This window comes from Triturus cristatus, chromosome 5_2 (assembly GCF_964204655.1).
Source record: "Triturus cristatus chromosome 5_2, aTriCri1.1, whole genome shotgun sequence".
Classification (NCBI taxonomy): domain Eukaryota; kingdom Metazoa; phylum Chordata; class Amphibia; order Caudata; family Salamandridae; genus Triturus; species Triturus cristatus.
In genome coordinates this window covers 415119949-415132953 of record NC_140588.1, presented here as the reverse complement: position 1 = coordinate 415132953, position 13005 = coordinate 415119949, and the positions used below count along the sequence as shown (strand labels likewise).

Here is a 13005-nt window from a genome sequence, read left to right as displayed (position 1 = left end):
TAACAATGAGAAAACGGCTATCTCTAACCTTGCCAACAATCAGACAATCACATGTTGCAAAGCTGATAAAGGAGGAGCACTAGTCATTTTGGACACATCATTCTACATAAACAGCGTGGAGCTACATGTTTCAGACACCAACGTATACATGCGATTACTTTCGGATCCTACCTCATCCTTCAAACAGATTCTGGTATCCATCATTGACAAGGCTTTAACATCAGGAACCATCAACGAAAGAGACAAAAAATTTCTTATCAAGCAGAACCCAAGCATACCGTATCTATATATGATACCAAAAATTCATAAGAACTTACACCATCCTCCAATTTTTTTTTTTTTTTTAATATATTTTTATTGCAGGAATCAGTAAATTGTTACATAATCGACCAGCATTATATAACAAGCAAGATCAATGAGACACACCCCTCCGTCCCCCCGCCGTAAGTTTCTTACACAGCCATTCAGCCCACAACCCTGGGGTCGGGCGGCGAAATTCAATGGGGGCTCAGAAGGATGTCGAGGCTGGTCCGGATGATCCACTGTCCGTCATCTGCTTTTCCAAACAAGCCTATAAACCCAGAAAGAAAAACCCCACCCTCAAAAACGCTACGAACCAAAGAGAACCCACCCAACCCCGCCATCAGCGCACGGCAACAACCTCAACAGGATCTGCTAAAGGACCCATGGGGAAAGCAACAGAGCTGAAAAGTGCAATCTTCTATCGGGACTTGGGGCGAGCTGCTTCCTCACTTTCAGAGTCGCTGGGGGCGCAATAATCCCTAAGGGCCTGCACTAACGTCTCCCACTCCAGCGCTGCCTCCTGTGCCTTCTCATTACGCTGCCTCCAAGCTAGCTGGTATCTTAGCGTGCTCTCCCCCGCCGCCCACTTCAAAAGTTCGCTGTGCCACCGGCTTCCTGTCGGACCAGCTCGTGCCTTCCAGTTCCTGGTCACCTCTCGTTTAGCAAGGAGCAGCCCTAAATCAATGAACTTGCTAGATATTTTGTTCTTGGGGGTATGAGGGAACCAGTGCAGGAGTCCCACCGCCGCGTCAAACGATAAGGATAACTTACACCATCCTCCATTCAGACCAATAGTGAGTACACGAAATTCCATTCATGAACCGATTGGTAAATATATAGACCGACACCTTCAACCAATGGTCACACAAATGACCACATATGTTCAGGATACAACTGATTTCCTGATAAAACTTGACAAAATGGAGTTGACGGAAAATATCGAGTACATTTTATGTACAATCATTGTACAATTCAATCCCCCACAATTTGGGACTCGAAGCACTGGAATATTTCCTAGTAAGAAGCAACAAGGAGAGCAACCTCAACGTTTTCCTAATGGAGTTGATGCACTTCACGCTGTACCACAGTTATTTCACTTGGAAGGATCAATTTTTTACACAGTTGAACGGAACATCGAGGGGTAATTGCGCCGCTCCGGCGTATGCAAATTTGTTTATGCATCATTTTGAACTTACTCATATCCTTTCACACAAAAAATGGACAGACAATGCAATTGTATTTATCAGATACATTGATGATATTTTCCTTATTTGGAAGGGCGAAGAATCCACATTATTAAATGCCATTCAAGAACTGAACACGGTGGATGACCGCATTCAATTTACACATTCTTTGAGCAAACAAAAAATATCTTTCCTAGACGTGGAAGTCAAGATAATTGAGCAAAAACTAATAACTACAGTGTACACAAAAACCACAGACAGAAATAACTTCCTACACTTTTCAAGTTTTCATCAAATAAGTCTTAAACAACATTTGCCTTACTCACAGCTATTGAGGATAAAAAGAATATCATCGACTGAAGACTTGTATCAGGAAAACAAAAATATGATGATGGCAAAATTCAAACAAAGAGCATATCCAGATTCTGTATTACATCACGCCAATGAAAGAGCAAACAAACAAAGCAGACAAGTATTACTCAAGAAAAAGAATTTGGAAGTTCAACAGGACCGAAATGTGTTCGTCTCTAAATATTCAACCAGAAGTCAAAAAATCAAACACACAATAAAAAAATATTGGCCAATGCTACAAGCGGAGACAGAATTTAATGGCATTTTCAATCAAATACCAATATTTGCGTATCAACGCACAAAAAATCTACAACAGATGTTGAAACACAAAAAACAAAATAGAGAAGACACACACAAGGGAACCATTCCATGTTTGAATTGTGGCAGCTGCAACAGCATTATCAAAGGTACTACATTGACTCATCCAACGCAAGGAACTCCCATCAAATTGCATGTGACAGCGACATGTGACTCTAATTTTGTTGTGTATTTACTAAAGTGCCCATGTGGGTTGTCCTATGTGGGAAAAACGGAACGAAAAATGAAAACCCGTTTGACAGAGCATAAAAGTAACATGAGAACCAACAATCCGAAATCGGTCATTGCCACACATTTCAACAGATTATCGCACAATATTAGTCAACTTCGATTTCTTATTTTGGAACAGGTGGCATTACAAACGGGCAGAGACAACAAGAAATTTCTTTTGCAAAGAGAACTATATTGGATTTTTACATTGGATTCACTACACCCGAAGGGTCTGAATGATCGGGTGGAATATAATTGTTATCTGTAAATAGTTATCAATGTGCAGGCTTGCATATGTGCATAACAGACTGTATTGATTCAGTTTTGGAATGTATTTTCTGGCGATAGTATTTTCAAGTTTGTTTTTTAATTCAGCTAACAACTTCGTCGAGCCATCACATTCACACTTTGTAGATATTCACCCGTATCACCAGGTTTTGGTTCTAGTCTTTCTCCTATATCTAGCATGAGCTTTTCTCGCACGCATATATTTACTTCCGGGGCACACGAGTAGTACTGCCGATTCCAACGGTTACGGAACGCGGAATCTCTAGGAACGAGAGACGGGTTTAAACAGGTATGCACTGCAGCGGCATGTATTAGATACCACACGATAGGATTTTTTAACATCAAACAGTTCTATGGACGTAAGAGTTATTTGCGCAGGCATGACCAGTTAGCTTTCACGCCTTAATCTGTAACACACGGTTAGAATTAATCTCCGGCACATCTTTTTTAGACATCTCACTGCACACGTGGTTATGATTCATATGTAGGTACACGGTAAAAACTATTTACCGGCACTTCGTAGAGTTTCACTTTATATGTTTTTAATTAGTTTTATTGTCCACGCCATCTTAGGCACTGGCTAGGCTTTAGTAATTCACGTTCACGTAATCGGATATCACTTGAGCACACATTTCACTAGATCTGTGGCAATCGGTTATTGTTCACGCTAAACCCTTGGCTCTGATGTTATGAAAGTAACGTCTGTTTTCGTTACATTCTGGCTCTCATATCATTAACATATGGTTAATTTTGTTTATAGGGAGTATCCCCTGACGAAGGGAGACCCTGAAATGCATTGGGATTCAACCCTGTAACCCAAATATTCATATTGACAATATGGGATTCCATGTATATGAAGTGGTTCTAAACAAACCTGAAATGTGAAATCAATGAATATTCTCTAAAGCAACAAAATCAATTGGAGACTGTGAAGTTAAACAGTTTATCGATTACAGACAGTTGTGGGAAATTTATTACAGTTTGAAGTTTAAAAGAGTGCATACTGGGATACACCTTCCACTGGTGAAGGAATCATTATCCAGGTTGTACTAAAAACACTATTTCAAACCACTGCAACAGATACCGGTGGTCGCCGCTAAGGTTGGGGACTGCTATATAGTCTAGTCTATGCAAAAGTGTGTAATCTGCAGCTCATATGCCTCGAACGGAATATGCTACTTACCAGTATGAATCTGTTCTTGGCATGTAGAGCTGCAGATCTACACACGCCCACCCGCCTCCCCGGCTACCTGTATCTGTTCCAGTCTATCTTATTTAGATACAACACACATGGGTTTCTTCACTGTTATTACTACGCTCCATCTTTCCCTGTTGGCGAAAAACAATCTGAGGATGGAGCCGAAGCCCATGTGCAATACGAACCAAGGGAGGAGTCACCAACCTCGTGACTTCCAAAGACTTTCCAAGAGGAAAAACAAACTGCAAACATCCGGGCCCAACACCAGATGGCGATCTATGCAAAAGTGTGTAGATCTGCAGCCCTACATGCCAAGAACCGATGCATACTGGTAAGTAGCATATTCCTTCTATTAACTGCCAGGAAAGCGGCCGCTACAAACTGAGAGAAGGGAAAAAAAGACAACCCAGCCATCGTCCGACCTGCAGAAGTAACTGCGTCTGGAAAGTCAAGGGGAGGGGGGGCAGTATCCGATGTGTTGCGCAGAACGCCAGCGGGTCGAGATAAGTAATGGGGGACCCGGAAACTTACATGGCAAGTAAAAAGCGACTAAGAGTTTCTCTTTTCATGGCTGCCATGTTTGCCGTTGGTCTGAAAATCCGAACATGTCAGTGGAAGACAATTATCATGCGGTCTCATATTAGGAGAAGTCAGGAACCGTTCAAAAAGGAAAAGGAGGGAAAACGTACAAATTAAAAATACAGAATAAGTATATAATGGATTTAAGATTTGTTGAAAGTAAGAACCGGATGGTAGTGTGTTCAGTCGAATATGACTTATGTTGGTGATGATGCACTCATAGTAATAAGATGGGTGTAACACAGGTGGTGATGCATTGTTTAGAAACATCAAATTGATTACTGGAAGACTTGCATTTGCATGCCATATGTTCCTTACATGATGATCGTCTCATAGGTGGCAATAGTGTCACATTTCAATTATTAAAACAATATGTCAGACTGGAGAATTGTGCACCATACATTGTAGCTAGATGATTAAGTCAAGATATTTTAACATCTCATAAGCGGCAGCAGTGATAGAAACATTGAAATATGAAGACTATATTGATGTCTTGATATCTTGCAAAGATGCTCTTTCTGCTGTACAGGGTCACTGATGGAAAATAGTGCCATTGGAAAAATTATTGTAATACCAAGCCTATATAACTCAGCTGAGCTGCTGGGGAATTTAAACCATCCTCTCCATCCCTGTCGGTCACAATCAAGAAGCTTCCAAAGGCACCCCCTCAATCCCTCACAGCCGTATGAACTATGGAAATAAGAAATACCATAAGGAGCCTGCTAAAAGCTGCCAGCTTAATTAAAACCATAAACTGTGCGACTGTTTCTCACACTTCTTCATTCATCATACAATAACACCACCACAGTGGCCATCACTCACCACATGGAAACACTTCCAACACAGGTTCAAAAGAAAAACAAAATCCTTGCACCTACACACCTTACATAGTGTAGCGTGCTACCCATGTAGGCAAGTGCCTTAGCACCCCACATGGGTAGTAAGCTCTATATAAATGTTGCTGCACAATACAAACAGATCTTAGAGGGTTATGCACCTTCTGCCTGCGCTCTAGGTTTAACAGAAAAGTCCGATATTAAAAACCTGATATTATTATTAAACTCCATGACCTTTTATTGAGCTGTCTAAGACAGCCATAAATAAGGTGCAATGGGCCCCTCGTACTCGCAGGAACTGGTGCCACTACACTGCTGCATCAATGATAGCTACCTACCAACTGCAGAACTAAGGGCTGAGAATGACAGGGATCCCTCTCTGTGCATCCTTAGACTGGGGTATGATGTAGTCTCCATGAAGAGGAGAGAGCTGTTTTCCGGTGTCCGGGTGAGGGAAGGTCCCCAGGATGACCAGGAGAGGTTTGGTGGTAGACTGATGTAGTGTGTGTGAGGGATGGGAATGCCTCTAGGAAAGAGGGTGCGGGGAAGGGATGGGACATACTAAGGTTCAGGAAAGACTACTGGTCGGGGTCTGAGTGAGGGCCAGGGGGCCATGAGAAGCCTGATCAAATGTGTTTGGCTTGGGTAAGAAAGTCTAGTTTGCGATTTGCATAAATAGTAGTTGTTTCAAAGGGTTATGCAACAGTTGTGCTGCGGGTGTAAGACATGGTTCTTCGATAACACTGCTGTCTGACTCTGGTAGAAGCCGCTGACTATCAAGACCACAAATAGGCAACACAATACCCGGCACACTGTAAAAGAAGTCTTGTGCAGCATGCAAAGCAGCATGCTCGCTGCATGCCAACAGTGACTGATAGCCTTCATCCATGTGGCTTGCCTGATTGTGGCATTACCCCCATGGAAAGATCAGCAGTCCAGTCAACCCACCTCTCCTCAAAGCAGATGGCACTTGAGAGACCTTGCTTATACTGGGAGTAACAGCGGTTCACAGGAACATATGGTGGTGTGCAAGACCGTGTGGGACAGAAGCAACTCAGCTAGCATGCTCATATCACTATTTGGGAGTATAGCCTTCGCTGCTTCACCAATAGCGTGGGAGTCGGCTGCAGCCTTCCCAGTAGCAAACGTTACTAATCCTGATGGTGCGATTGGTCTGCTTGAGCGATCAAGATGCACACCTGGTCTGTGTAGCCTGACGAGCAGGATCAAAATGCTGGCCATTAGATTCTTAAAGAAGTCTGATTAAAAAATAAAAAAAATAACACACACACAAAGTTCATTTAAAAAATCAATGAACATATTGAAGCTTGCTACGTTGCTACTAAACATCTGGTCTGGCAGAGATGGTTTCTTTAAAAAGAAAAAGTAGAAAAGGTAGCTCTACAAATGATGGCAGTGGAAGGACACTCCGAAGGAAAGAGGTGCATGGTCCATGCTCCGGAGAAAAGGCCAACACATGAAGGAAGGCTGGTGTTAACCAATGTAAAGTGAGGAAATGAGTGAAAAATAAAAACCACAAATGGTACGCAATGATTGGGTTCTCAGCCCCTTTTAAGATTTTTTTTCTTTCTTAACAGTAGATCGCCACAAGCGACAGCACGTGTACTGCCCCAGATGAGACATATAAATGAAATATTTAATTGGTATGGACTGGTGAATAACTATGGAAGTAGATTACGCATTTTAAAATGGTTAAATATAAATCCTAGACAGTACCACTCCTCCCGTGGATCATAATTATTAAATTATTTTTAAAGTGTGAACTCTATTCCTACTTAATTTCTTTGCCCTGGAGTTGGTTTCTTCTGTCAATTCCTGTATTTAGGCTGTCGGTTCTACTCTCTGTTGGCAATGTTTGTGATGCAGAAGAGCATGAGTAATGGATGCTGTGAAAAGCAGTATGGATATGATACAAACCTATCCTCAAAGAGCATGGTGTCTGGTTGAGAATAGATTACAAGAAAGCAGGATATGACTTGGTGGAGGCCTGTGATGTACCAAAACATTATTTTTTAGGGTTTTAGTCAGACTGCTTTTAACAAAGCATTGCACAGTTATAACAGTAAAGAAGCAACAACCTAAATGTTTGTTCCTCATTTTCATTAAGGAATGTTTGCACTCCACCTTGGCTGACCACTTTACTGTCATTGCGCATCACATGCTTTTCGGAGCAGATTTCACAAATGCCGTGGTAATCTGAGCAAAAGACACATTTGATGGACGGAATGCAGAATAAATCAAAACATTCTCCCCCAGTCAAGAGATTTGGGTTAAATCAATCATTCTTTTTGCTCACCATGCCACCCCAGTTTAGACCTGGCCATATGCAAATCAGTCTTGACACTGTGCCTCATGGGAACAGTCCAGCCCGAACTGCCAAACCAGGTCCTCCCTGGATCGGAAACGAGCATCCTAGGACCGGTTTCGGGGTTTCACCCCTCTTCAGCCAGGATAGCTTGAATGCAGTGGCACAGTGAGCCCAGGACCTACGTCTAGGCATACCCGGCGCACTTAGGGCGAGAAAGCAAAAGACACACATTTGATGGACGTTTCTAGACCAGGGAGAACCTGGCTTGGCAGTTCGGGCTGAACTGTTCCCATGAGGGACAGGGTCAAGCCTGATTTGCATATGGCTGGGTTCAAACTGGAATGGCATGGTGAGCAAAAAAATGATAGATTTAGGCCCATATCTCTGTACTGGGGTGAATGTATGACATTGTTCTGCATTCTGTCCATCAACCATTGTTTTTGCAGTGGTAATCTGAGCAGCATCGGGCTACCTCTTTCAAAACTAAATTATCAAACCGTGAGACCAAATGTCCAGCAGTGGTGCACCGAGAAGTGGCATGTCACATTCTCAAAACATAATGCAGAGGCCTACTGGACTACAAGTGTGGCAAACATGCCACAAGGAGTGGACAATAATCTAGCTATGTACCTCCACCTCCAAGACATCATGGAAAGGCCTGAAGGGATCAAGAAAGCATGACTCGCTCTACAGAACTATCCGAGAGGTGTGCTGGACCTCCAAATCCAGTAAGCACAAAAGAGGGGAAGGAACAACGCCCGCAACTCCGGAGCCCACCCTGGGAAATGCGCAGGCAGTCCAAGCACCCGGTGCCTCGCAGGGACAGACACCACAGGTCCCACCGCCAGATTCCTCATAGGCTATGATCGATGCTACCAGCCCCCCTGCCCCCTCCCCTCCTCCGCGTCCGCGACCACCCGGACCTTCTCCCACACGATGGTCCAGCTCTCGAGCGCATAGCTACAAGTATTCCTGATAGGCGACATAGTGCACCCCCATTCCCTAGTTCTCTGCCCCCAGTTAGTTCACGGTTATTCAATGGCTGCACTCCTATAGCCTCTGCGACACCCCTCACAGGGGTTCAATCACATTGCACGGCACCCCTGCGGCGAGGCGATCACTGCGCGCTCCAGTAGGGCATACCCAGAGGCTGGTCCCGGACACACACCTGCAGCCCCACTCAGGGTAGAGGCGAACGGCCTGAGGGCCCACGAGACTGCGAGACCGAAAGGGCTGTGACTGGGCGCTCCTGATATGCAAGTCTCTGTGATAATGGCGATACCGCCTGTGCCTGCGTGTATTATTGTTTATAAATGTCAATAAAAATGTTTTACAAAAAAAAAAAGAGGGGAAGGAACAAGTGATTCTAGGATTCACCAAGGAAAAAACGGGTGCTTTGGGCAAGTTCCAATGTGAATGCTGCAGCGGGAAGTGTTGGTGCTACAAAAGCATGGCTAGCTATTGGTAATGTGGGAGCAGGGGGAGGTAAGATTAAGGTACAGCAGATGAGCAACAGGAAGAAGCTGCACAGAAAATGGCTTAACAATAAGGATTGGTAAAGAGGAGAAGGCTGTAGCAGTGGTTACCAAAGAAGGTGGCTCTAATTGAAAGAATATGGTAAGATTTGCAATGAACTTCTAACTGTTCCCAGCAGTGCTTGTTGCTTTGCACTATAGAAAAGGTAACACAGGAGAGTGAATAGGATAATTGCTTCAAAGTGTGATTTGCACATGGCCTCTTTGTCCTGCCTGTCTGGCCCCTGCCTTCTGGAGGTAATTTTTGGGCAGTGTTTTATTTCAAGCCTACAACTAGATTTCTCTCCTTTGTGTACCCAGTAGTAATGGGTTAAAACGTGAAGCTTTATAATGACTGTAAATTTGTCAGTAGGCTGTTGGTCAGAAGGATCTCCAGTGTTAATCGGCCTAGTGGGAGCATTTTCAAGTCTATTTTCTGACAGATAGAAACATGACCCAATCTCAGGAGGCTTTTCCAGATTATTCATAATGTGCGACCGGTATTTAGAAAATAAAATATTTTCTTTAATGGTATTTATCTGTCTAACCTTAGCGTTGGTAGTCCCATCGCCTGTGGTGTTAGTGTAGATAAAACTACATGCAAGCCCAGGTAGAGGCATAAGGAACGCTTAGATGCCACTGAGTTACAAGATACTGTGGCACTCGGCAGGGATGAATACTCCCCAGACTGCTATTTGCAAGAATGGTTGAACACTTAGCCATGATGCAATGGGAAAGATTGGGTTTGCATCACATGATAATGTATTTTTGTACATAGACAATATTGCTTAACACGTGAACAGACCAATTGAGTTTATAGCATATAAGCTGGAAACTGCTGAAGGATTTGGTATCCTTTTGGACTACAGCCAAAATATTGTATCCAGAATATCAGCTACCACTATATCATAAAGAGAAGTATAAGTGAGTTTAATTATTATTATTTAGTTTTTACATTAACTCCACATCTATTTATTTTGCTGTTTATATGCAACTTCAAGAAATATAGATGGGGACTTAAGGATAGTAAGTCTGTACTTGCCTATAAATATGTGCTTTCGTAATTTTGTATTGGTACTTTGGATATGATATTTTAGCATACCGACATATTGTCACTTCTCATTGAGTGGGCCAGGGCTGAAGAGGCACACATTAAAAAAACACTCAGACGAGAAGGCTGCAGATGCCTTGCTGGCCTGGGTTCGCCATTACTGGAACCCCCAGAGGAGGATAACTTATTGGAGAATATTGAGATGGAGGATGAGGGCAGAGAGATTCAGGAAACCTAGAGCTATATTTCTAGTCTAGAAATAGTTCATAACGTTTAACTTTGTGGAATGGCACTGTGACCTTATTGAGTTTTTATCCTAGTGCTATATTTCTGTATTTGATTGGAAGCCCAGTGGGATGGGTGTTTCTCTATAATAAACTTGGTGAATGTAGGAAAAGAAGGTAGGGTAGAATCCCATCCACAAGGGAAGGTGGGTATAGGAGCTGCAAGCTATGGGAACTTGGTGGATCATTGGGGCATAATTTGATATGTGAATTCAGCGAAGTGGTCCTTTGGAGTAACTGGAAGCATGTCATAGTAATAGGTAGCAGCTGGAAACTCTTGTTTTGGAACTTCTAGGTAAAAGATGCAACCTATGTTGGGAACCGAGCTAGATAATAGGAGTAGCAAGCTCTGAATGGATTGGCTTTGTTGTATTTGGAAGCTTGTGGAGGTATTGAGCGTGAGATCCTAGTTTGGGTTGCAGTATTAACACTGGGATACCTGGCACTCTGGTGCCTAGTTGAGAGCTGTAAGGTGGGTTATTGGTTATCTTGTTTTAAGGAATCCCAGAGTAGTTGTTGAACATTTTGACACTGGTTTCAAATTTAGGTTCCACTTGGTGACTTGTAAATGTTACATTAGTTGTTGTGTCCTGGCATTTCTCTGTTTTCTTTAGAGTGAACTCCGTATCACAATTATGGAGCCAATGGAACTGGCTCTGTATTGTAGCCACCAATACATATCTTTGTGGTAGGACCAGAAGCAAAATGGTGTCAGCTTGTAGAAACAGGTCAGAAGCATTATGCCTTGGAGTTGAATACCTGCTAAGATGACATTCAAATGTCTTCTAAATGTTGCACCCCCATTTACCAACTTGCCTTCACCACACTAACATCAACTTGTTCTGGGATTGTCAGCATACTGTGAAAGTAATTTGTTTGCCCCGGGTGTGACCAAGAGATACTAATAGTTGGCTGAGGCAGTAACTGGGCTCAAGACTAGCAAGGTTTGGCAGGTTGGGCAGCCTAAGCAGTTTCTTTGACACAGCATTAATTCGGCCTTGCCATCATTCTAAGATGGATAAACTGAATACCATTGCAACTGGGAAACAGCAGTACTTTCTATAGCACTTCTAAACATTAGCAGTGCAGTATGAAGCACCCGTAAGTGTACATTTGTAGCAGATGCATTTTATGTTGCCACAATATTGCTTCATTTTTCTAAATTAATGTTGTTAAATATAGAGTAATTAATTTGTACACTGTATAGGTAAAAAATAATAATTTTTTGTTGCCAGATAATGTGTAAGATGGCTCCCACAGTCGGTAAAGACATAACAGAAAGGCTTTTCCTTCCACGTTTTTGCGAAATGTGCTGCGACTGTAGAATGTTCCATGTTCGAAAGGTGAGTCTCTATTTGTTCTGTTGCTGTTAACCATGTGTGTGCATGTGTAATATTAAAAAAAACAGCCTGGCCTTGCATTGTTTAAAAAATACTTACTTAGAAATGAGTGAGTAGAGGAAAAGGACTTAAACCTTGAGGTGAGTGCATGGGGAGATAGTTACCTAGGAGTGAAAATAGTGAAAGTTAATTTAACACTTTGTTACTAGCATCTTGAAATATATCTGTAGACAGTTTCTGGGATTTCTCAGATGAATTATTTAAAATATAAATGTTTTAATGGTAGTGTGGTGAGTGTACACTGCTTTTTCTTGTGGCCCACTTGCATAAGTCTTTTGCCATCTCATTACCATTTCAAATAGATTGTGGTTGTTTCTTCATAGCCACATGATTTCTTTTTGAATCACAAAGCAACATAGAATAAAGTCTGTTGTTCCTTTATTATTACTGTAGATGTTATATTTTGTCTCACACCTTTCAGTAGTCTCCTAAAATATATCAGATTATACATTAAAAATCTTTGAGCATCATTTTAATATGGGAAACCTCTGTTTATTTTGCCTGCAAATTACAATTGTTACTTTATGCTTGTAGGCTTGCAAGACGGCTCCCTGTCACTGAGACACTGCTTTTCCAAGGCTTAGCTTTTTTTGTTAAATTGAAGTCCAGGACTGTGGAAAGGGTCCTCGGTGATATGGAATAATCGGGTAACCACGAATGATGATTTCAGTTTCAGAGCAGGCACCCTAATCCCTCATAAGCCCATCTGTACAACCAACTTGTCTTGTGTTTCTATGCCATGCGGCAGAGCCTTGGGGATCCAAGGCCTCAAGCCATGGAATTCCCTCTGTCCAAGTTTGGGGGCAGAATCAAACTAAACCTATTTAAATAAACTTTTCTAAACTTTTATGTTTTGTTGATCTCTACACAGGGTAGGGGTTGCAAACCAACATTTCAAATGTTTTGCCTCCTTTAGATCCTAATCTACCTACCCAGGATCGTGTGTGCAGATGGGCTTATTCTTCAAATTGCCCTAGTGCTTTAAAGCAACAGCCTTATAACATTCAAATCTCTATAAAAGAAATAGTCCTTTTGCTGAGATTCTGGATGGCTTACATCATTGTGCACTGTAATACAGGATTGAAACTTGTCATGGGTTTCTGTGTGCGAATGTATGGCTGTATGTATTATAGCCAAAATTGTTCAACTTGGGGACACTG

The 13005-nt window shown here is 42.3% G+C and overlaps 1 protein-coding gene across 4 annotated transcripts in view; it reads left to right on the top strand.

Annotated features, from left to right (window-relative positions):
- The window catches only part of PPP4R1 (protein phosphatase 4 regulatory subunit 1), an 803115-nt gene that overhangs the window by 228126 nt on the left and 561984 nt on the right, over positions 1-13005 (top strand). For all 4 annotated transcript variants that reach the window (XM_085607334.1, XM_085607333.1, XM_085607331.1 and 1 more), the window contains exon 7: positions 11681-11788. In XM_085607334.1, coding sequence (XP_085463460.1) covers positions 11681-11788 — 108 coding nt within the window. The remainder of the gene's footprint in view (positions 1-11680; positions 11789-13005) is intronic.